This window comes from Stegostoma tigrinum, chromosome 7 (genome assembly GCF_030684315.1).
Source record: "Stegostoma tigrinum isolate sSteTig4 chromosome 7, sSteTig4.hap1, whole genome shotgun sequence".
NCBI lineage: Eukaryota > Metazoa > Chordata > Chondrichthyes > Orectolobiformes > Stegostomatidae > Stegostoma > Stegostoma tigrinum.
Genome location: NC_081360.1, coordinates 45,395,907 through 45,419,826, shown reverse-complemented (window position 1 = coordinate 45,419,826; position 23,920 = coordinate 45,395,907). Strand labels below are relative to the sequence as shown.

Sequence of the window (23,920 nt, the reverse complement as noted above, 5' to 3'; positions counted from 1 at the left end):
ACACTAGTAGCGCAACACATGCAAACTCTCAACAACCCGCTCAGATGGCAACAGCAGTATATTAAACACTATGCTTGTACTGGAGGATGTTGGGTTGCCCTTGATTTCTTGTAGAGAAACAAGACAGAAATAAATACACACTCTATAGGCTTAAACTTTCAGGGCAGCTTAGAACTGAAGGGACATAGAAAGTTCTTAATTCCAAGGAACTGATGGATTAGTCAAGTGAAAAGCAAGTGTATTTTAACTTTCAAATGCAACCCTAAACTCAGTTTTAAAAATTACATACAAGATCAACTGGGTCAATAAATCTATTAAAGGAATTCAGAAGTGACCCCTTTACCTGGAAGTTGGCTTGAATTTGGAATAGCACGGATGTATTTAAGAGAACATGAAAAGGACATGAAGTAACATGTTATTACAATGTAGAATGGGTAAAGTTCACATGGAGCACTATCACTGGTGTGGGCCCTTTGGGCCGAACAACTTCTGTGCTGTAGGCTCTGTGTAATTCTATGCGGTTATGTAGTAGGTTTCCAGTCACAAGTTAGTGAAGATCATGTGCATTATACTTTGTCGCATCAGGGTTATGCAAAAAGCTTCTACATTTGGACAGAGGGTCTACTGATGTTAAATATTTCAAGTGAATTTCAGCTGAAGACAATCATTTATTAAGAAACTTGCCAAAGCCAGGATTCAAAATTTAAACACCACAGCTTTCATCTAATAAAGATCAACTGTGTACAAATTTGAGCTATGTAAAGCTGGTTAAAGCAGTAGAGCTGCTTGGGTTCCAAAAGGAGTCCTGCCAGACTTAGAGGTCAGATGCAAAGATAAGCACATTGCACGAGCCACACGACTTCATTTTAAAAACACACAGATCAATCTGTATCTACAAAAACAGATGAATTAATGGTGTGGGTGGGGATCCTCGGGTAAATTTGAAAGGCATTACAGATAAACAGTGTAAAACAGAATGAAGGATTAGACACAAACGCAAGGAAAAAAAGTAAACAAGCTGTAAAGTGTTTCAATGTAAGATAGGATTTCTTCAAATGGTTAAGTAAATCGTTTTGAAAAAACGATAGGGTGTAAAGTCAGAAATTTTGAAAAATTGCAGTGAACTTTACATGACAGTCATGCGTAAAGAGAATTTAATTTTCATTCATTCTTAAATTGCCCCGAGTAGGGTTTAGGAGTCAAGCACATTGAGAGTTTGGGATTCACTTGTAGGCTAGACCAGCAAGGAGCAATAGTGGGTTTTAAAGACAATAGGCCACCTTTAATGACATTGAGTGAACCAAATGCCATAATGACAATGATTATAAAGGAGGAAAATATGCCCCCTTTACCCGGTCTGGCCGACATTTCACCTCAAAAATGTAGGTTTTTCCCTCAACCTATAAAAATGACCTAGCAAGCCACTTGGTTCAAGGGCAATTATGGACAGGCAACAAATGCTAGCTTTGATGGGGAGACTGACATCTGATAGAGAAGCGTCAGATGTCAGGCCAAAGATGAAGGAGATTAACTGGACTCATCCTGTTGATAAGCAAACCTTAAGAAATCTCAGCTGTCTTGGGGTCGAGGGCCTTGTACACAGCGTGTCATTTTTAGCTGCCAGACCTACTTCAGACTTATGCTGCTTTTGGGGAATCTCCCCTGCCAGAATTGTAAAGTTTCTTTAAAGGCATCTACTTTGAGGCAGCCAAGTTTCTTGCACAGTTGAGATGTCCACGAAGAAAGAGAATATTCAAGGATAAATCATAGTTGTCTTAAAAGCACTGTCAATGTGTTATACTTGGTGGTGTGAAAGTCTGTGCCTTCTTGGTTGAATTTATTCTAGTTAGTGTATAGATTAGCAAACCACCTATTTTAAGATGATAAAGCTTCACAAACCGATTGAAGCATGTACTGAATTGACTACAGGCTGCCCAACTTGAAGTGGGCAGGTGCTATCCAATGATAAATGATCTTTTTCACCATTAGACATAATACCTGGTGCATATTGTAGCCAAGTCAAATGAGGGCTTACAGCCTGCAACTGTGACTTCTTGAGTGGTGCTGAAAGTAGATCACAAGGCTGCAGTATCCTCTACAGGGTCGAGGCCTGAGCAAATTAGTTTGGAGATCCTACGTTGTTCAAGTATCTGGGATCACATTTTAGCATTTGACAATATCAAAGAAAAATGACGAGATTCTAATGCTCTTCTGCAGACGACAAAGTCACGTGATAAATGACTTTACAAGTCATCTTCAGGACTCCACTCTGGATTTAAGTCAGCATTTACTCCCTTAGCTTTCTTCTCCATTGAGATACCCACAAGACAGCCTATTTTCTACCAGCTGGGGGGTCTGGTTCACGAGCACTAGGGTTTAACCACACACCAGCAAACCTACATATTGGAGATGCAACTCTGGACTTAAGTATCCATCTCTTTTCCCCAGTCAATAAAAATTTTGTTGGTTGGAACTTTACCACCACTTTAATATGTCATCATATGAGCTAGTTGGACACTTGGTCACCATAAGACAGATTGGCAGCTGCCATCCTCTTTTGAGGTTGGGTTTACAGAGTATGTTTTGTCAAGTGTGCTAGAGGAATGCAACAAAGTGGACTAATAAGAGGCAACTTTGGTCTTAACCAAGATGTAATTAATCAGCTGACAGTGGTCAGATACAAGTTTCATTGATACGATAGATATCATTAATAGTTTGAGGAGATTTAAATGGCAAGACTACCTTCTTTGAAAGGAGAGTGGTTTTCCACCCACATCTTTGGGCATCTTATTAGTATACCTTAAATGAAATCCCCAGCATTAAACCCTTTGGAACCAAATGGCCAACAGAAAGCAGTAAAAGAACGATGTGATGAACAGGCAAATTTTATCTTCTATGCTAACACACTGGCTACAGCACACCAACTAGAAACATATTCTGTGTCTTGTAAATGCTGTAATTTTTCCAAATGATTTTTTGAATTTGCTCATCTAAGTAACATGGTTATATAACCATGTTATTTTCCTGAAAACTATTATTTTCATGTGTTTGTACTATCATGAATATTTAGAAAGCTAACAATGCTAGATATCTACTCACTTCCAGCTCTGATCAACGTCCACACCTGAAGCATGATCTGTTCTCTCCAGAGATAGTGACTAGCCTGCATTTCCAGTAACTTCTCTGATGCAATTGCGAGCATCTGTGTGTCGTGTCATTTTGGACAGATTAGCTGTTCACCAGATTTTAGATGCATTAAAATCACTGAGTCATTAGAAATCAGATTAAAATCCATCTGCAAGGGTTTGGTTTTGTCACTATTTTTGACTGTCCTGAAGTGGCGAGTATGTATTATTCGAGTTAAAAATGCAAAGACAGTACTCTATGTATGAATCAGTTTTAGGATTTCAGACTGCACATCAATCAAGTACTGCAATTCACGCTTGCCAAAGCATCTTATTTTATGTGAAAGTCTTTGTATATCAATCAGATCCATTTTAGAAACATTCATGAATATATTATCAATCCACTGGATGGAAATCTTTCCTAATTAGTGGAAGATTTTCATGTGCTGTTCTATCTTATTTTGTTAAAATGTTAACAGGCTCTGCTACCAACATGAATAAGTTTGAGAACTACCAGAGGGAATAAGCCTTTGCTAGTCTAATCAACTGGTGGTGCAGGGTACCAGTAGTGACAGTTACTGTTCTCTGCAATCTTAACCCTGAACTGTTGTGGTCGACTGGTCGACTGGCACTCACTCATAATAAAAATAAACGCACGGTGCTTCTCAGGAATGTTACAAAACAAAATTTGACTCAATCGTGCAAAGAGCTATTAGAGTAAATACAGACTAAATACTTACATTCTGAAAGTATCTTTACAGGACTGATCTACATTCTTAGTACGTACTCAACAGATGTTCTTTTAACAAAAAAGAAAAATCATTCTTACACCAAGACCACTTATTGTCCATCCTCATTATTTATATAAATATGGATGAGAATTTCAGATTCATGATTAGTAAGTTTGCAGATGACACCAAAAATTAGTGGTATAGTCAAGTGAAGAATGTTATCTAAGATTACAAAGGGATCTTGACCAGTTGGGCCAATTGGCCAAGGAGTGGCACAAACCACAATGCTGCAAGGGAAGGAGTTCCAGAATTTTGACCTGCCAACACTGAAGGAACTGAGATATTGCTCCAAGTAAGGATTCTGTACAATTGGCATAGAAAGCTGCAATTATTGGTGTTCCGATCATTTATTGCCCTGATCTTTCAAGGTGGTAGAGACTGCATGTTTGAAAAGGTGCTATCAAAGAAGCCTTCGCGAATTGCTGAAGTGCCCCTGTACACAGTACACATGGCGACAACTAAGCAGCAGTTGTAAAGGGAGTAAAATGTTTCTAGTGGTCAACAGGCAAAGTACTTAATGGAGTACCATTCTAAACACACTTCTTTATCTGGGATGTTGTTCATGACTTTGCAGTCACATTCATCCAGGTAAATGGAGAGTATTCCTGACATGGACTTTGAATTTAGCTTGAGTCAGGTGGTGAGTTACTTGATTCAGGATTCCCAGCCACTGACCTACTTTTTGTAGTCACAACATTTAATCCATACAGGGATTTGTTATTCAATCCAATTTCATAACTCCCCCTTAAATTACAAACAATTTTAGTTACCAACACACTAGACACAGACATTTTGCCTCCCCTCAATTGGTTAATATTGGGGAAGTAACGAACAGTATTTCTGACACTCCCAAAACAGGACTTCAGTTAGGGGTTTAAGATCACAGCAGTCATGCTGGGAAATGTGGTTTAGGTTTCAAACAGGCCTGCATGCAATAGTCAAATGATAATACAACATTCTAATAACTAGTGACATTGTTGCTATTATAAAACATTCAGTGGAACAGAGACGTCAACTATTTTCTAAATGGGGAAGGCTTCAGAAACCTGAAGCACAAAGGATTAACATGCAGGTACAGTTGGCATCTGGAAGGTTCATGCAATGTTGGCAATCATTGGACAAGGACTAGGATACAAGAGCAGGAACGTGCTGCCGAGGCTGTAGAAGGCTCAGGCCAGACCACATTTGGAATATCATGAGCAGTTTTGGGCCCTGTATTTAAAGAAGGATCTGCTGGTTTTGCAGGTTCACAAGTATGACCCCATAGATCAATGGGGTCATCATGTGAGAAGTGGTTGAGAACTCCAGGTCTGCAGCCCATGGAAATTAAGGATAATGGGGAATTTTTTTTTTGTTCTTGTTGAAACTGATGATCACACAGAAGCCCAAATACAGTGGACATGGAGAAGATGTTTTCACCATGACAGACTATGATCTGAAGTCACAGCCTCGGAGCAAAGAGACAACCCTGTAGAACGGAGATGAGGGGGAACTTCTTCAGCTAGAGAGTGGTGTATCCGAAGAACTCATTGCCACAAAGGGCTGTGGAGACCAAGTTGTTATGTGCACTTAGGACAGTGCGATAGGTTTTAGATTGGTAATGGAATCAAGGTTTGTGGGGAGAAGACTAGCAAAGACTTATAGGGCAGGCGTGATGGGATAAGTGACCTAATTCTATTCCAATATTTTATCGTCTTACAACATTCCTCTTGAACTCAGGAGAGGGAGTTTCCAAGTTAGGGCTGACAGATTCTACCCCAGATGAAAATTGTGTGTTTACAAACATTTTTTATAACAGCAAGACTAGAAATACACAAATTTTCTAAATGGGAAAACTATGAATGTTTTCACTGAAGCAGAGATGTTAAGAATGTTGATAATAAGAAACCACAATCTCAATGAAGCATGACATAACTTTATTTTGTATCATTACACAGATAATTGACATGGATTAATTGATTGAGTTTGGCACAGCTATGTTGTAACTTACTTCATTAAGATAAAGCATCATTCACATTAGCAAAATGCTCAGATTCTTACTGGAGCAAGATGACTTCTTGCAATCAAGTAGTGCATCTACATGTTTACAGAAGATCTTATCTGCAGGCAGCAACTAATGTTTGAAGGCTCTCAATTTTCTCAGTACTAGTGAATTCAATAATCACGAGACATTTTTTGAAGATGTTTAATGCTAGATCAGAAAAACAAACAGTGAAGCAAATAGCCACAACTTAATGTATACTATTTCATACAAAGCATCTTTGACAATGCCAAGATAATAAAATGTGAGGCTGGATGAACACAGCAGGCCAAGCAGCATCTCAGGAGCACAAAAGCTGACGTTTCGGGCCTAGACCCTCATCTAGCCCTAACCCTAACCCTCTCTGATGAAGGATCTAGGCCCGAAACGTCAGCTTTTGTGCTCCTGAGATGCTGCTTGGCCTGCTGTGTTCATCCAGCCTCACATTTTATTATCTTGGAATTCTCCAGCATCTGCAGTTCCCATTATCTTTGACAATGCCAAGTGTGTTTCTTTTGTTGCTTTATTTACAAATGAATAAAATGAAATGCAGAGACTATTGCTCCATTAGTACTTTCACTTAACTAGAATTCCTGCACTGGTTAAACTAATGCCAATTTGCAACTAAGCCAGTTTTAAAAGCCTTAGGATCCCATCTGTAGTCCATACCATGCAGTAAAGTGGGGAAAAACAAAATTAGAGTTTTCCCATTTTTGATCGCTTCCAGTAACCTGTTATTGGAGTGTGAATTTGCACCACGTGGACTCAAGATGAATACTGACCAACTCATGACCAGCTCATCTTGTGGTGGAAAAAAGTTTTCCTCCAACAGGCTGTTTTACCTGTTGCACGAATGCTTTATCGTTTCTCAAAGCACGAGAAACTGGGCGAGAATATTGTGGCCATGAAGGATCCAAAAGACATTTATTACAAAAATGTACAAATACTAACAAAAACAGAATTGCTAGAAAAACTCAGGTCTGTCAGCATCTGCAGAGAAAAAGCAGAATTAATGTTTCAGGTCCAGTGACCCTTCTTCGTAATTGCACACACACTGAAGATGGGGTGGGAGGAAGCGGAGGAAAAAACAATAGCGCAAGAGCACACGAACAGCAGTTGGGCAGAAAAAGAAGTCTTCAGGACTCAACATCAAGTTCAATAATTTTAGGCCTAAACACTTTCTCCCATGTCCTTAGCTCAACACTACATACCAGGCGTTGTGCTAGCAGCACACAACGATAAGTGGAGTGCTAGGAGTTATAGCAGTTGGTATGTCATTTTGCAACTGTACTGAACATTGGTTAGGCTGCTTATACAGTACTGCATTCAATTCTGGTCTCCCTGCCATAAACTGCTGTTAAACTGGTCAGGATTCAAAAAAGGTTTTGTTGGCAGGATTAGAGGGTTTGAGTTACTGGGAGAGGCTGAATAGGCTGAGGGTGGACCGTAGAGGTTTATAAAATCAGTAGGGGCATGAATCGGGTGACAAGTTAAAGTCGCTCTCCTCCCCCCCAGGATAGGGGTATCCAAAATTAGAGGGCATAAGTTTAAGGTGGCAGGGACACCACACCCGGCACCTTCCCCTGCAACCGCAGGAAGTGCTACACTTGCCCCCACACCACCTCCCTCACACCCATCTCAGGCCCCAGGATGGCCTTCCATATCAAACAGATTTTCACCTGCACATCTGCCAATGTGGTATACTGTATCCATTGCACCCAGTGTGGCTTCCTCTACGTTGGGGAAACCAAGCAGAGGCTTGGGGACGGCTTTGCAGAACACCTCCGCTCGGTTCGCAACAAACAACTGCACCTCCCAGTCGTGAACCATTTCAACTCCCACTCCCATTCCTCAGACGACACGTCCATCATGGGCCTTCTGCAGTGCCACAATGATGCCACCTGAAGGTTGCAGGAACAGCAACTCATTCTGCTTGGGAACCCTGCAGCCCAATGGTATCAACGTGGACTTCACAGCTTCAAAATCTCCCCTCCCCCCACTGCATCCCAAAACCAGCCCAGCCTGTCTGCTTCCCTAACCTGTTCTTCCTCTCACCCATCCCTTCCTCCCACCTCAAGCGGCCCCTCCATTTCCTACCTACCACCTCATCCCACCTCCTTGACCTGTCCATCTCCCCTGGACTGACCTATCCCCTCCCTACTTATCTTCTTTACTCTCCATCTTCGGTCCGCCTCCCCCTCTCTCCCTATTTATTCCAGTTCCCTCTCCCCAACCCCCTCTCTGATGAAGGGTCCAGGCCCGAAACATCAGCTTTTGTGCTCCTGAGATGCTGCTTGGCCTGCTGTGTTCATCCAGCTCCACACTGTTATCTTGGATTCTCCAGCATCTGCAGTTCCCATTATCACATGTATTCAGTTACAAATGGACACAAATTAGCAGCTGTTGTTTCCCCCAGGGCTGACTGTTACCAGTTCCTTTTCCTACTCAACTGTTGTCTCTCTACCACCTCTCCCTTACCCCCAAAATTAGGGTCTCATTCCCGTCTATTCCACCCAACCAGCACCCACCTCTCCAAATCGTCAACATGTATGTTCACCGTTTCTTAATTACAGTCAGTTCTGAAGAATGATCACTGCCACCCCCCCAAAAACAGTTAACTCTGCTCTGCCCCATCAGTTATTGCCTGACTTGAGTTTTCCTCACAACTTCTGTTTTGAGTGTCTGATCCCCAGCGTTCAGTCTTTTTGGCTTTTTTGTACATACAAATATCATATTTTTTAGCCACCTAAAAAGTGGCTAGACTAAGATTGGGCTCTTGGGTTTCCATAGAGGAGCATGTTTCCAGCACAGATTGCACTTCAAGTGATCAATGATAAGGTGGGATACAAAATCTTTAAACCCTCAGGTATACAGTGATATCACAAGCATGTCACAAATGCAAGTGAGATAATCACCGGTGAAAATATGCTCAACAAGTTGCCAACATCTGCAGATAAAAATAATCCCCTCAAACACAATGGTTTCCAGTATATTTCTTCAAGTTTGTTGGATCAGTATTAATGGCACCTTTGTTGTATGTTCATAATGAAAGAAAAGGCTCAAACTCTACTCCATGAGCAACATTTCTGAAACAGTTTTGCCAAAAATCAGTAACGTCTTGAGGATTGATGCAAGAACAATTGGAGCTCATGTGCAATGCACAGAGTTCTGACTAAGAATGAAAAATACCTTGCAATTATACAATGTAGAGACTAAAGTCAAAGAAATTTCTTTGTAGGCACACAGAAGCACTCAGAATACAAGTGAGCATAACAACAGAAATTTAAAAAGTTGTTAAACTTTTCTTTAAAAACAGATCACCTAATACAGTCATTGAGTCAGAGCTGTACAGCATGGAAAGAGATGCTTCAGTCCAACTTGTCCATGCTGGCCAGATATCTTAATTTTGTTCCATTTGCCAGAATTTGGACCTTATCTGCCTCAAAAATACTGACATTAATATCTTCATTTATTAGAAGGCAAAAAGGCTGTAGCTAGTTGCCTTCCATTTCAGTTAGTGCCTGTCAACAATAGTCTGAAAACAGATCTGGGTCCACCTGCATGATAATTATGTTTGGCCTCGTATTGGCAGCATCTCTCAAACATACTGTAGCCTCTGATTTGTCATACTATTTGAAACATCCAATCCTATGCAAAATTTCTTTACATTAAATAGGTTACAAGTCAATACCTTCTGTCCCTGTTCTATTCACTAGCTACCAGCAACTCCATCCCTCTCCCTGGCAACTGTTAAGGCCAGGGAACAGTTTACTACTACAGAGTGAAACTTCCAACCTCTGATGGCCTCCGTCACAACAGGCTACTTCCCATTTCGGAAACATTATTGGCATTTATCTTAGCCTCAAGTGAACTGCTGCTGAAACCTTCATGGAAGCCCTGTTGCAATGAGATTCCACTCCCTAATGCTCTCCTGGCTAGTCTTGCATTGTGAACTTGGGGCTATCTAAAATTCTGCTACTAATTTCTGAAAAAATCACACCAAGTCCTGTTTATCAATCACCTCTATACTCAAAGACTGACAGTAGCTCTTGGTCTGGCCATGCTTCTATTTTTAAGCTTTCATCCTGACTTTCAAATACCATGCCCTCATTCTCTCCCTATTTTTTGTGATCTCCTTCAGTGCTACAGCAATGTTCACATGCACTCCTCCCTTCTTCCACACTCCCAGTTATCTTTGGTCCACCATTTGTGGCCTTGCATTCAGCAGCTTAATCTCCCAACTCTAGAATTTCTCCATCCTGTAAAGACATTATTAAAGCCTATCTGTAACCAATATCTCCTTATGAGGCTCAATCTTTGTGATTATTTGTTTCTGTGATGCACCTTACAACTTTTTACTAATTTAAATTTGTTGGTGTACTTTACATAGCTACAGTTGCCCATTTTTCTAAAATCAAATGGATTCGGGTTTAACCATAGGTTTAAGCTTGCGCAGCTGCAATCTTGACCTGCTTAGATGCATCTCCAAGGCAACCTGCAAACAAACCCAACATTCAGGTTTCATTCAAACAACCACTAAATTAAAAAACCTTCCTGTACACTACAATGCATGCTGCTATATTCACCGTGAGATCAGATACTGAGTAAAGCAACAAATTGTCATTAAATACTTAAACAGATATAGAAAATCAGTCCAAAGGTAAAACATCAGCTGACATTAGAAGTGAAGAGCACGACACACAAGTGTAACAAACGAGGCAGAAAAAAAAGTAGCAGGCAACATTTAATTTCAGATGGAACATGAAGCAGGTGACTTGAGATTGGCCAACTGCTGAATACCTCATCCAATTGCCCTTCTTGGTGGGAAGATGGCAGGTGGGACACGTAGTTGTTGCCATCTATTCCATAGCGTTGCTGGAATGGAACTTAACCGGCTGTACGGTCAGCTTGGAAAACGTACTCTAAACATGGAGAATAATATGCATCTGCTTAAGGAGTAAAGCAAGGAGTCAATACAGACACCCATGTGGCAACCCACCATCTGGAGTTCTCTAATCATATATAAAGCTTAAGTAGAGCACTTTTCTAACCCTAATCCTAAAAAGCTTTGCTTGCAAAAATAATTAACAGCTTTTAATGCAAAAAAAAGGTAAGGAAAGAAAAGCCAAAAACAAGTGCAAGTATTTTTGGTTTGGATTATCAATTTCTAAAGGGTTTTGCTAATAATTAAACTCACCTGAAAACAAGCAAAGCAAACACAGCATTGTCTCCATTGTCATTTACCTACATCAGATAAGATCAGAATGTTTCTTTCAATGAACTGGAACCAGTTATTTCAGATCATGAATTTCACAAGAATAACCTTCACTTGACTGTAGCCCTGTTCTTCATGTTTATTCACTGGCTTGCAATAATAGAAGAGATTTATAGCACATCTAGGCCCAATATGCCAAGATTACTACATGCAGAAACTTTATATACATAGTCCTGGAAGTGGTCTCAAAAAACCCTGTACAGTTATAGCAGGATTTCTCTCTGGCTACGACAATATAGCAATTGTCTTCTTATTTGCTGTACCTGCATTCTAACTTCCTCCGCACTTTGGATGAGCACACCTACATCCGAATATCAGAAGTTTCACATTTTAAAAGTATTCCGATTTTCTATTCTTCTCAGCAAGGTGAAGAATTTCACTCTTATAATCCACGTGCTATATTGTTGCCCACTCAACCTATGTAATACCTCGGTCCTCCCCAAAACTTACTTCTCAACTAATAGTGTCAAACTTGGGGATATCACGTAATTGCCTCATCCAAGTCATTAGCATAGATAAGTGGCCAAGACCCCCAGCACTGACTCTCCACCACCTGCCAACTTGAAAATGCATGAAGTATGCTCATTCTGTATTCTGTCCATCAACCGCTCTTGTATTCTCGATAAAATAGTACTCCAAACCCATAAAGTATTGTCCTGGCTATTAGCCGGTTATGTAGAATTTTATCAATTTTTTTTTGGAACTATTAGCATATACACAGCATCTACTTATTCCTGTTGGTCTACTTTACCGGGTAAATCCTCTTAAAAAAGTCCTACAAAATTTTTCTTCAGTAAAAATCACACTGACTTACTCCAATTATTGTGTTTTTCAGTGCTAAAGGCCATTTCAACAGCGGTCAACAGCAAATCCACAATCAGTTTTGCTTGAGAGAATGTGGCAGCAGATGCAAGTGAACACTGCTGCCTCCTAGTTATCTCCAAATCAAACACCACTGACAAGATATTATATCCACCATTCCTTAATTTAGTCAGCGGAAGTAAATCCTGGAATAGTATTCTAGTTGCACTGTAGGCATACATTAGCCACGTGGACTGCAGTGAATCAAGAAGGTAGCTTGTTGTCAAAAGTAGTTAGGGATGAGCAATAAAGGCCAGCTGAGTAAACAGTAACCAAACCCCACTAAAGAACAATTTTAAAAATTATGGGCTGTAAATTTAGATTCTTCACTCAAAGTGGTACAGGCATGTAATGCATTGCCAGCGAGGGTAGTAGAGTTGGACTCAATTGGGGCATTTAAGAGGTTATTAGATAGGGATATGGATGATAGCATAAAGGTAAGAGTGGAGGTTAGATAGACCTTACATTTAGGGCAAAGATTCGGCACAACATCGTGTACTGTGCTGTACAGTTCTATGTTCTAATGAAATGCTTTAAGAAGTCAATAGTGTAATTTTGAAGAATGGCCATTAATAATTTAGGGAGACATCAGGAACAAGCTGCAGCTGGTATAACACTCACAGGTGTAATGCAGAATTAACTGAACAAAAGCATTTGGCTCTGTCTCTCTCACACACACACACTTTGGCAAAGATACTTTTAAAATATAAACGAACAATTTATTTTAAGTAGCAAACACCACAGGGTTTTGTACAGAAACTAGCTGAAGACAAAAAGCACTGTTCATGGGTGAAGTCACCCATGTAATTAAATTGCATAACTTGATATCTGCTCATCCAATCTGCAGATCAAAGCTGACAGTGCGGCACAAAGAGATTAAGTGAAAAATGTTCAACAACAGAAAAGTGGCTAATACTCAGACGTACAAATTTTTAAATTCATTCATGGAATTTGGGCATTATTGGCAAAATGGTATTTGTTGACAATTCATAATTGCCCTTGAAGGTGATGAGTTGCCTTCTGGAACAACTGTAGTCTATGTGTTAGCAATACAATCACAATATTATTAGTAAGGGTCTTCCTTTGGGCCAGAATCCTAGAAAAGGGATACAATTCCAATTCACAATAGTAAGAGACTCAGAGGGACACTTGCAGGTGTTTGTCTCCCTTACACGGGGTGGGAGGCTCTATTCATGGCCCCATAGCTGTTGTGCAGCATACATATCCCTCTTTCATCAGTGATCAATTTTCATTATTTGTTCAGCTCTTTCATTTTGAATTTTCAGCAACATCCAAATTAAAAATTCACTAATTCCTATGAGAACTTTTTTTGGTTCCTTCGCTATTTGTTGGATTTTTCTGACATGTATCACCTACAAATAGTGAGGACCCCATGTATCTGCTGCCCTTGGCTTTCTAGGTGATAGTGGTTGGGGTCTAAATGATGCAGTCAAAGAACAGCCTTGGTGAGTTGCTGTACTCCATCTTGCAGATGGTATATGCTACTTCCATTGAGGAAGCACTAAATTTTCTGTGTGTTCGATGGAGCGTCATCAAGCAGGCTTCGTCCTTCATGGCATCAAGCCTCTTGGAGGTTTTGGTTATCCAGACAAGTATTCTTTCACACTTTTTGACTCGTGCCTTATAGATGACAGACAGGTTTTGACAAGTCAGGTGGTGAGCTATTCACTGCCGAACTCCTAGCCTGATCTGTTCGTTGTAACAATAGTATTGATAATGCTTAGTCTAGTTCAGTTTCTAGTCAATGGTAATCCTTAACCAGGTTGAAATCCCATCCACTGCTGAATATCAAAATTAGATGACAGTGATTTAGCTGGCAATGGGCTGCTAGCATGCAATTTGTCATAAGCTTTGGTAGAATAGGTTTTGGTCAGACCATAATATTTTTCTATCAAATAAATCAAACTTGTTAATTTATAACAATATAGGTCATGAATCTACCAGCATACATGAACATATCAAATATTTTATCCACAAATTTTAGACTTCATTCAGATTAGTTTATCAAATTTAAAGGTGGTGTTTAATTTATTTTGTAAAAATTTTAACAAGTTCAATAAAACAAAAACACTCTTACATTAACACCAGGATCAAAGCAAGGTGGTATGGGAAGAATGGTAGTAACTGGCACAGTTCACACAGACTCAGTGCACAGGCTCTGACCCAAGTTCACCAAGATAACCATTTCCACACCCTTTAGATAATTTTGTAATCAACAACTTCAAAATGTCAATGGAATGGTAATGAATGTTAGCAAACAGTACAAGAACAAATTAACAAATACTTTAAATTGAAGGGTGTATCTTTCTAAATAGAGTACAAACTTATGATTTATGGTGAATTGCATAGTCAAGGAACGTAAAGTCTACAATGGTAGAAATCAAACAAATGCCAGCAACACATCAGACAGCAGTAAATAAAGTTAACATTTCAGGTACAGGCCTGTCTTCAAATCCTCAGTCACTTTCAAACCAACCATTTCTTACTTATTAATTCTTTGCTTTTCAATACCTAAATCCTTACTTTTACTAACTATTTATTTTACCCTGTTTGTTGCTCAGTAGTATTTCTAACAAAGAACAGTGATTTCAGTACAACTGAAGTGTGGCTCAAGAAGCCAAATTGTATTACATCACTTTTCATGTTTACTCCCCTACTCTTCCTCCATAGCCTAGTATTTTCCCTCCCATTAAGCACTAATTCAATTCTTTTACAAAGTGGTATTAGACACCGATTTTGCTAGTGCTTCAGGCAGTGTATTCCAGTTCACAACAAACAGTGTAAAAATGTTTCTGTACAATGTATTCGTCAATTATCGCAAACTAGTGTATTCTGTTTATCAAGCCTATTACTACTGGAAGCAAAATTTTCATTTACTCTAATAAAATACTTCAAATGTTTTGTACACTTCCAAATCTCCCCTTAGCCTTCTGGAAAGGAGAATTCCCAGAAAACTTTTATGGACAAATTTATTAAGTCTCATCACCACTCTCCCACGGTCTTAACATCATTCAAAAGAAAATGTAACATCCAGAATTGGCTAAAATACTCAGCCCTCACCAGGGTTGATAAAGATTTTGCATAACCTCCTTGTTGTGCTCCAAGCCTCTACTTAATGACAAAGATTACACCTGTTTTTTGTTTTGAAAAAGCATCAGTCCTATCTATTCAATCTATCACCTTCAAAAAGACTTGGGTACACTAACCCTCAGGTCCATCTAGTTTGTATTATGAAGAATTTTTAAAAGTCCCACAATTTCTAAAAATTAATTTCATTTTCCCTAGTGACAAAAAAACCATAGGTCAATATCTATATTCAGTCTTTCTCCATTCTTCATGAAGTGTGTTACACTTGCTTTTTTCCACTCCACTAGTTTGCTAGATTCGCGAAAAACTAACAGCTACTGAGTCTATTATAATCTGTAACCACTACAGAAGCAACCCATAGTTCCAGGTACATACACATCTCACACCACCTTCATCTGCCCTCTGTTTAAATAACAAGTTCTTTGAAGAAAGATTTAAATTTAGCAAATGCGGATTTTCATTTATTAACTCATATTTTTTCAAAGTGTCAATTTTGTCCTGAATTAATCTCAGGATTTTCCCCACAAATGATGTAGGACTGATTGGTCTGCTTATCCCTGACCCCACCCCTTGGAAAAAGGTTTAACATTTGCAGCCTTCTGCACAGCTTCCATCTTCTAAGCAGGATCAGAACACTGTAGCCATAGTTTACACACTTACATTGTGTGACCTAGCATGCATCCCAGGAGATTCCAAAGCACTCTCCTTGCCAATTAAGTGCTTCTGACATAATCATTGCCTACGTGCGCTCATTAACAGAAGCGTATCACACAGAAATGGGACATTCAGCCCATCTACTCCTTTCACTAGAGCAAGACAAAACTAGTTTGTCTTCATCTGCTTTAAGTGGATGTTCAAGGTCATTAAAAAGCAAAGATACATCAACCATCCCCTATGACAAAGTGCACAATTTCCGATATTTCCACACAAGTTTCTCTGGTCCTCTCATCACACTTGAAGTTCCAAACATTGATCCAAGTAATTTCCACAAATAAAGATTTCCCTCTGCAAAATGTCACCCCCATCAGAATCCTTGATTATTTAGAAATCAGACTAGAGAAAGATGGGAGGAAATAGGTTGTAGAACCTGTCTTAACACCTTAACTCTAGTCTCAAGTACAGTTTCCCATAGATGCAACTGACTTCTACCTGGTGCTTCTGGGCTCTAATCTCTCCATAAATTGAGGTACATGTAATGAGGGTACCAACACTGCATAGAATACTTGAACAAGTAACTATAGCCTAACTTGGCCTCATACTTATTATGAATTTGTTTATGTCTTAGTCACATCGGACAATTCCAGTGCTCCCTGGTCAACCTCCCATTTCCCACAAATGGAAGTTCAACCAAAAACTCTACACTTCATTTCAATCCAATGTACTCCAGGTTCATTTATCTATATTGGATCATGGTCCTGCACTGTTCAAATTTCAAGTAGTCCTTATGCTTACAAGTGTTCTGACTTGTCTCTTTCATAGTATTGTCAAGTCCTTCAACTTCCTAAATATAGCATTGTTCTCAGCTGGACCTCTTCTGTCTTGTCCCACCATTGGCAGTGTAAAATGGGAAGTGACCCATTAACTGTATTGTCATTATGTTCCAGTTCCCTTGTCAAACCTTTCCTTTCTCCTTTAAGAGATTTCTTAAAACCAGCTTTTTGACCAAACATTTATTCACCACTTCTAATGTCTCTTTTAGTTCAGTGCTCATCAGGTGGAGAGAACTCAAATAGTCAAGCCTGAAAATAAGAGGGTTAAGGTTTCAGCAGCAGATTGCCTGACTCAGTGGATCATCATAAGCAGGTGGCCTGTATGATGGAAAGTACATGAGATTGGAAATCCTCAGAGTCAAGTCGAACACCAAAGTGGCAAATTCTGATTCAGACAGAGATAGCTGTCGGGTAGCAGAATGAAATTGGTAGCTAGCTTCAAATGCTTTGTTCCTCCCAAATTTTATAATTGTGAGCATGTTAGACAAATAATCTGACAAAACAAAAAGATAGTGATTAAGTGGAGAGTGTTGGTGGCAAGGTAAAGCCAGGTTTCATGATACATTTGGAATACGTCTACAGCTGATGTCAGCAAACAGCATCTCCATGAAAAAAAGAGGGTGAGTTTCAAGGATAAATCCTTGGGAACTCCAGAATTCATAGATATGGGGACAGTCTTACGGTGCTGATCAAACCAGAAATTCATTTGCATCACCTTTCAGGCAGCTGCATCTAACATCCTCTGGGTAGTCCAAAAATGACATTGGCTTGTGGAGTCATGAAAAGGTATGCACAGGCTCATTCAGATGCAGATTCTTACTATCGTGGGAAAAAAATATAATGAGTGACGACGTATGTGCTTTTCTGATTGTGGCTTCTCAGCCAGGAAACGTTACTGCAATTTTGCAAGCTGATGGGCCCAAAACGTCAGCCGTCCTCCTCTGATTCTGCTCGGCCTGTGTTCATCCAGCTCCACACCTTGTTATCTCTTAACACAAAATTAAGGAACACCAATAGATATTTTCAATCCACGAGTAACAAATACAAATGGGTAATCAAGTCAACAGATCGAGATTTACCTCCATCCTTCTCTCCATTTCAAAGTAAACTTGCTATTGGCTATTGATTACCTACCTTAACAACTGGGCTGCAGCCATGAAGTGTAGTTACATAGCTAGTAGCCAGCATGACCAAAATAAAACTAGTGCACCGTACAAATCCATCCAAAGTGGACTTTTGCACACTTGAAGCAACACTTATTTCACAAACCTCTTGGTTTCTTTAAGACATGACTTGAAATGTACATCTTTGAGCAGGCTATCGGTCAAATGACCGAATAACTCATGGTTTAATTTTGTTTGATAACACTCCCATCAATCACCCAGAGATATTTTACCTGGCGTGACACAACACACTGAAGAGTGCTGTAGAAATGCTGACTGTCAGTGATTGACAGGCAAAGGAATTTTTGACTCACCTAGGCATATTATACAGTTTTTTTTAAAAGAAAAAAGTAAACAGTTCTTTTTCATAATATTCTTAGTGCCCAGAGTACGGCATTGGATCAAAACAACAGCCAATTAGAAAGGAAGGAAATGAAATGTTTGAACATGTAAATTAGCAGTTAAAGTAATTAAACAATGCCTACACTAAAGACAACTAGATTGAGTAAAAACTTAGCAAAGGTACCTAGACAACAACTTCATACAGCTGTGAACCTTCCCAATAATAAAATAACAAGGGTTGCAAATTTCAGTGATGGAGCAATAGACAAAAGTAGAATAATTCCTTGGCAGGCCTCCATTGTTCTTTAAAAACTTTTTTTTGAAAAATTGTTATCTCCATTTTCATCCTTTACTTTGTACAATACACAGCCAAGAAGTTGACTAATTAATTTGATCCGAACTCTGTAGATCCAGCCGGAACAAAACGGGTGGAACGGCTTCTTGTACTGCAACCATTACGAGATTCCATCTGTGGCTAATGACCTTCACCGTACAGTAAGTATTTCACATCATCACGCAAATCAGTCAAGGCATCGATATCAATCATTTACTACCAGAAAAAAAATGCTGTCCTACAATCGCTGCACTCGTACTAAAGGTCAGGAATCTAGCCAAACGCGAATGCAACTCACGTGACACAACACACCGAATTGAAATGTTAGGACAAATAAAGGAGGAACAAGCGGTTTGACAGGTTACGGAGAGGAAGGGAAAGAGTTTAAAGTTTAAAAGAAGACACTAGATTTTATTTTTAATCACTACGTTTACTGAGCGTTCGATAAACAGAACCAAACCCTTGTCAGACCAGCTTGTCTTTCACCTGCCATTCAGTTACTGTAAAGGCTTGTGGGTGGGAACAAGATCACACCCTGATATCAGCTGGAAACCTCAAGGGGTCAGACGACAACCAAGCTCGAAAGCTCTTCAGAAGAAAAAAAATCACAAGACTGGGAAACGCTGCACTGGCCCACGCAAAGTTACCATCATGGGGACCCGAACGATACAGACAAATGTCCTTGCGGCCAATCTTTTTCAGACACTTTTCAGGACAATAAAATGACTTGGCATTGTGCAATAAGTTTGGCGCAGATTCCGAAATAACGCTTTGGGCAAATGCCCAGGTCCCATCGTTGCGCTTCATATCGTCAGAGGCTTCGAAAATATGTCGTAGGAGTAGATGGGTGAGGAAGTCCAATCCAAAAAGATGATGAAAATTGATGAGGGGAAGGAGGAGAGACAAATGACCGCGATCTTAAAACTAGCCACCCAATTTACTTTATTCACGAGAACCTGTACATTTTCACGTAAACGATCCACCGCCACATTGAAAACCTTCGCGTAACACGGTCAGAGCAAACTATCTTTAAAGTTTAACTAGCTTGCCTCCCTTTGCTACATGTTTTCCCCCGGGCCGCCTCCGGTCAATTTGCTCCGCAACGTTTCCCTGCTGTCTATACTGAAGCTGTCGCTGAGAGATTACTAGACACCGACTGGCATCTGTACCTGCTGCTGCGCCACTGACCGCTCGATCTCCATCGTCGCTACCTATCACCCCCTTCGATCACGCGCAACCGGCCTGACTCTTCCAGCTCTTATGACGCACGCTGGCCAGAGCTCCGCGAGACTCAGCCCTAGCCCTGCCCACCGCCGCCCGGACCACTCAACAGGCCGCGTCTCTCCGTCAATCACGCTTCACGTCCCGCCCCCACCATTGCGATTCGCTCCCACCCTGTCGATCATCAGGCCGTTCCTCCACCCAGCCGTCATCGTCAGTCCGGTCTTCCGAACCGAACACTTTGTGCCAGGTATAATTTGATTGTATGAAAAGGAGCGGTACAGACCCGCACGTTGAGTGCAAAATATTGCACAAATGGTAATGTCTGGCTTTTTGATTGATTTCAAATCTAAAGAGATCATTCATAACCCCAGGATCAGCAACGCCGTATAATTAAGAGTATAGTTTGTTTTATTGTAATAGGAGCATATCCTCTCCGTATAGGTCTATGTATTTACATGTATTAAAAAATACAGGGTATTGTGGACATAAAGGATGAAAATGGTATATTAACACTTAAAATTCGAAATGACCGTGAACAAGATCAGCTTTCATAATATGGCTTAAATCCCTCCCCCAGGAAGTTTGATACTTACAGTACTTATAGCAAAACCATTGGATATAAGCATTTTAAAAAATAAGTTTAGAAATGGTCACGTATTTAATCGAAATACGAATAGAAAATATATATAGTTTTAAAAGGCTATATCTAGGAAAAAACAAAATCAACAAATAAAACCACTTCATTCAATCAGGTTTAAAGAGACATTCAATTCAGTATAGATGTACAATAGTTAAAATTTGAAGCTGACATCGATGTTTATCCAAAGAGCTTTTTTCATAAGCACTCACACGAAATACAATCCATCGCATAATGTCTGGCCCGCCTCCGCAGTCGGTCTCAGAACCTTCCTGAGGAACTGGAAAACATTCTCGGCAAAAAGTCCCCTTTTAAATGACGTCCCTGAAATTGCGCAATGGTGCTGCCTCCACGGTAGGGCAGCAGGGCCGCATATGAAGCAATGTTGCGATAAATGGCAATTTTTAAAAATGTTATTTCATAACGTTTTTAGGATTGTGTTTTGCATTTTAAATCCTCATATGCAGGCTGTGCCGAAGGTAAAACGGACAGTTTTACGAAGTTTTACCTACCTACCTGCTCCGAAGTGAAAACATGTTAAACATCAAAGCTGATCAATAAAGATAGAAATACTATTGATTAAAATCGGTATGGCAAGGAATAGGCAATAAATGACAGCAACACTCACATCCCATGAATGAATTTAAGACACAGACAGTTTGTGATCAGCATACCCTCACAATTGCTTTCTAAATTAAATTTAAATCTTTATATTCCCAGACTGTCTATAAATGAATACCTGTATATAATTTTGTTGCAGCATTCAATGAAGACAAAAACTTCAGTATGTTTATATATAAAATTTCGTAGTTATTTAGTTGCACATCCAGAACAATTAAAGTAGAAATACTGTATTTTTCCCACTTCTGTACCTTTTGAGGAAGTGAAATTATTGGATTTCAAAATTAAAACCATAGAATACAGGAAATTCGCAGAAAATTTCAAACGAGAAAATATTATTTTACCCGACGGATCTACGTACATTTTCCAACTTTATTGTGTATTTCAAACATTCAATTTTCCTTAATGCTACTTTGGATTTCATTCGGTTCGGACATTTGGCATTGGGGAGAGTAGCTTGGCATTCTGACAACACCCTAGACATAAGTATAAAGGATGGAGGACCATATAGTCAACACTATTGGACAGCACAAAGTCATAAAGAACCGAAACAGACCCTTTGTGCCAACTCATCCATGCTGTCTACGTTTCCCAAATTTAAAAAAAAAGTCTCATTTGCCTGCATTTGGCCCACAAACCTCCAAACATTTCCTATTCATGAGCCTGTACATGTTAAATGTTGCAAATTAGTAATAACTTTCCTAAGCAGGGCAACCAGAACTGTACAGAGCACTCCAAGAGTGGCCTAACTAATATCCTGTTCAACCTCAACATAACATCCCAACTCCTATACATAATGGTCTGTGCAATGAAGATAGGCTTGCTAAATGCCTTTTTTAACACCTTAGGTTTCCTTATCATCTGACATAAAACTGTTTCAGCCATGGATTATTGATTAGATCACAGTTACATTCGTATGATCATCTGTACATGTAGCATGTATATAAATTGCCAACCACACGCTGAAGATTTGGGATCCGTCAATGCTTTCAATTTAATATTCATCTGTAAATCCCTTTTATGTACTCTTCCAATGCTCCAGCACTCTCTCGTCCTCTGACAATGGCTTCTTGAACACCCTCCATCAATTTAGCAGGCTGGCAGTGAGGGAAATTGATTCAGGGAAACTATTGATAAATTAATAAAAGTTTGTGACATTGGATCCTCAATTTTCTGGATGATACACACTTTTGTGGAGGGTCCAGGATGTAGGCAAAGTCTCTAAAAGTACCAAATTTATAATGTTCAAATATCTGAGTGATGAAATAAGTTCCAATTTAGACTGCAAAAAGGTTTATACGGTATTTGCTCCATTTCCATCACAGAAAATGACTGCAGATTGATTTAGTTTTGAAGTAACAGTTACAGATATAATTTCAAAGATTTCACAGTGAAAATTACTGTTCAAGAATGACTTCATAAAATGTATCACACTCAGAATTATTTAACACAAATTGAAGAACATAAAACATTAGAAAAGTTGAAAACAGGTTTAAATAAAAACGAAACTCAGTATTCACCAATGTAGCATGAGGTGATTTATTTCAGTAGGAACATTTATAGAATATCTATAGGAAGGAAAATAAAAGTCATTTGGCCCATTGTGTCTGTGCCAGTCAAAAATCGAACAGCCTGCTGTTATCTCACTTTGCCGCATTTAGTTCATAGCTCTTCAGCTCCAGTGCTCATAATGGTTATCCCAGACATCTTTTGAAATTAGTCCAGAGCTTCTATCTCTACTACTATTTCAGGCAGTCTCCGTCCTGTGAATGAAAAAATATATTCCTAATCTGCTTTCTGATCTTTCCACCAATCACTTCAACCCTGTGCCCCCTCATTACTGACAGCTCTGCTGAGGTAAATAAGTCCTTTCCGTAAGTCCTTATTCAGGTCCCTGACAATTTTGTACACCTCAATTAAATCTCCCTTCAGCTTCCTCTATTGCAAGGAGAACAACTTCAGCCTATGTAATCTTTCCTTATAACTAACGTTTTCAGTCCTGGTAATATCCACACAAATCTCACTGAGTCATAGGCTCATAGAGATGTACAGCAGGGAAACAGGCACTTCGGTCCAACTCATCATGCCAACCAGATACCCTAAATTAATCTGGTTCCATTTGCCAGTATTTAGTCCATATCACTTTAAACCCTTCCTAATCAAGTACCCATCCAGATGCCTTTTAAATGTTGCAATTGTAGTAGCCTCCACCACTTCCTCTGGCTGCTTACTCCATATAAGCACCACTCTCTATGTGAAAAAGTTGCCCCTTAGATCCCTTTTAAATCTTTCCCCTCTCATCATAGACCTATGCCCCCTGGTTTTGAACTCCTCTACCCTAGGAAAAAGACCTTGTCTATTCACCCCATCCAGAATCGTTGTGATTTTATAAACTTCTATAAGGTCACCCCACAGCCTCCGATACTCGAGGGAAAATAGTAGTAGCCTATTCATACTCTCTCTATAGCTCAAGCCCTCTACTCTGGCAACATCCTTGTAAATCTTTTCCGAGCCCTTTCAAGTTTCACAACTTCCTTCCTAAAGCAGGGAGACCAGAATTGCATGCAGTATTCCAATAGTGGGCTAACCAATGTCCTGTACAGCTGCAACATGACCTCCTAACTTCTATATTCAGTGATAATGGGAACTGCAGATGCTGGAGAATCCAAGATAATAAAATGTGAGGCTGGATGAACACAACAGGCCCAGCAGCATCTCAGGAGCACAAAAGCTGACGTTTCGGGCCTAGACCCTTCATCAGAGAGCTTCTATACTCAATCAACTTACTAATAAAGGCAAACATACCAAATGCCTTCTTCACTATCCTAATAACTCTACTTTTGAGGAAATATGAACCTGCATTCCAAGGTCTCACTGTTCAGCAACACACCCCTGGGCCTTATCATTCAGTGTATAAGCTCTGCCCTGA

General features: G+C 39.7%; 1 protein-coding gene across 2 annotated transcripts in view; it reads right to left on the bottom strand.

The window, feature by feature from the left end:
- nfe2l2a (nfe2 like bZIP transcription factor 2a) overlaps window positions 1-20,694 on the bottom strand; it is a 36,702-nt gene extending 16,008 nt beyond the window's left edge. The window contains exon 1 of one of the 2 annotated variants that reach the window (XM_048534502.2): window positions 20,583-20,694. In XM_048534502.2, coding sequence (XP_048390459.1) covers window positions 20,583-20,603 — 21 coding nt within the window. In that variant the 5' untranslated portion in view covers window positions 20,604-20,694. Of the gene's footprint in view, window positions 1-19,678; window positions 19,795-20,582 lie in introns of those variants that run through there. The other variant, XM_048534501.2, reaches the window with a different exon arrangement.
- Window positions 20,695-23,920: the final 3,226 nt, after the last annotated feature.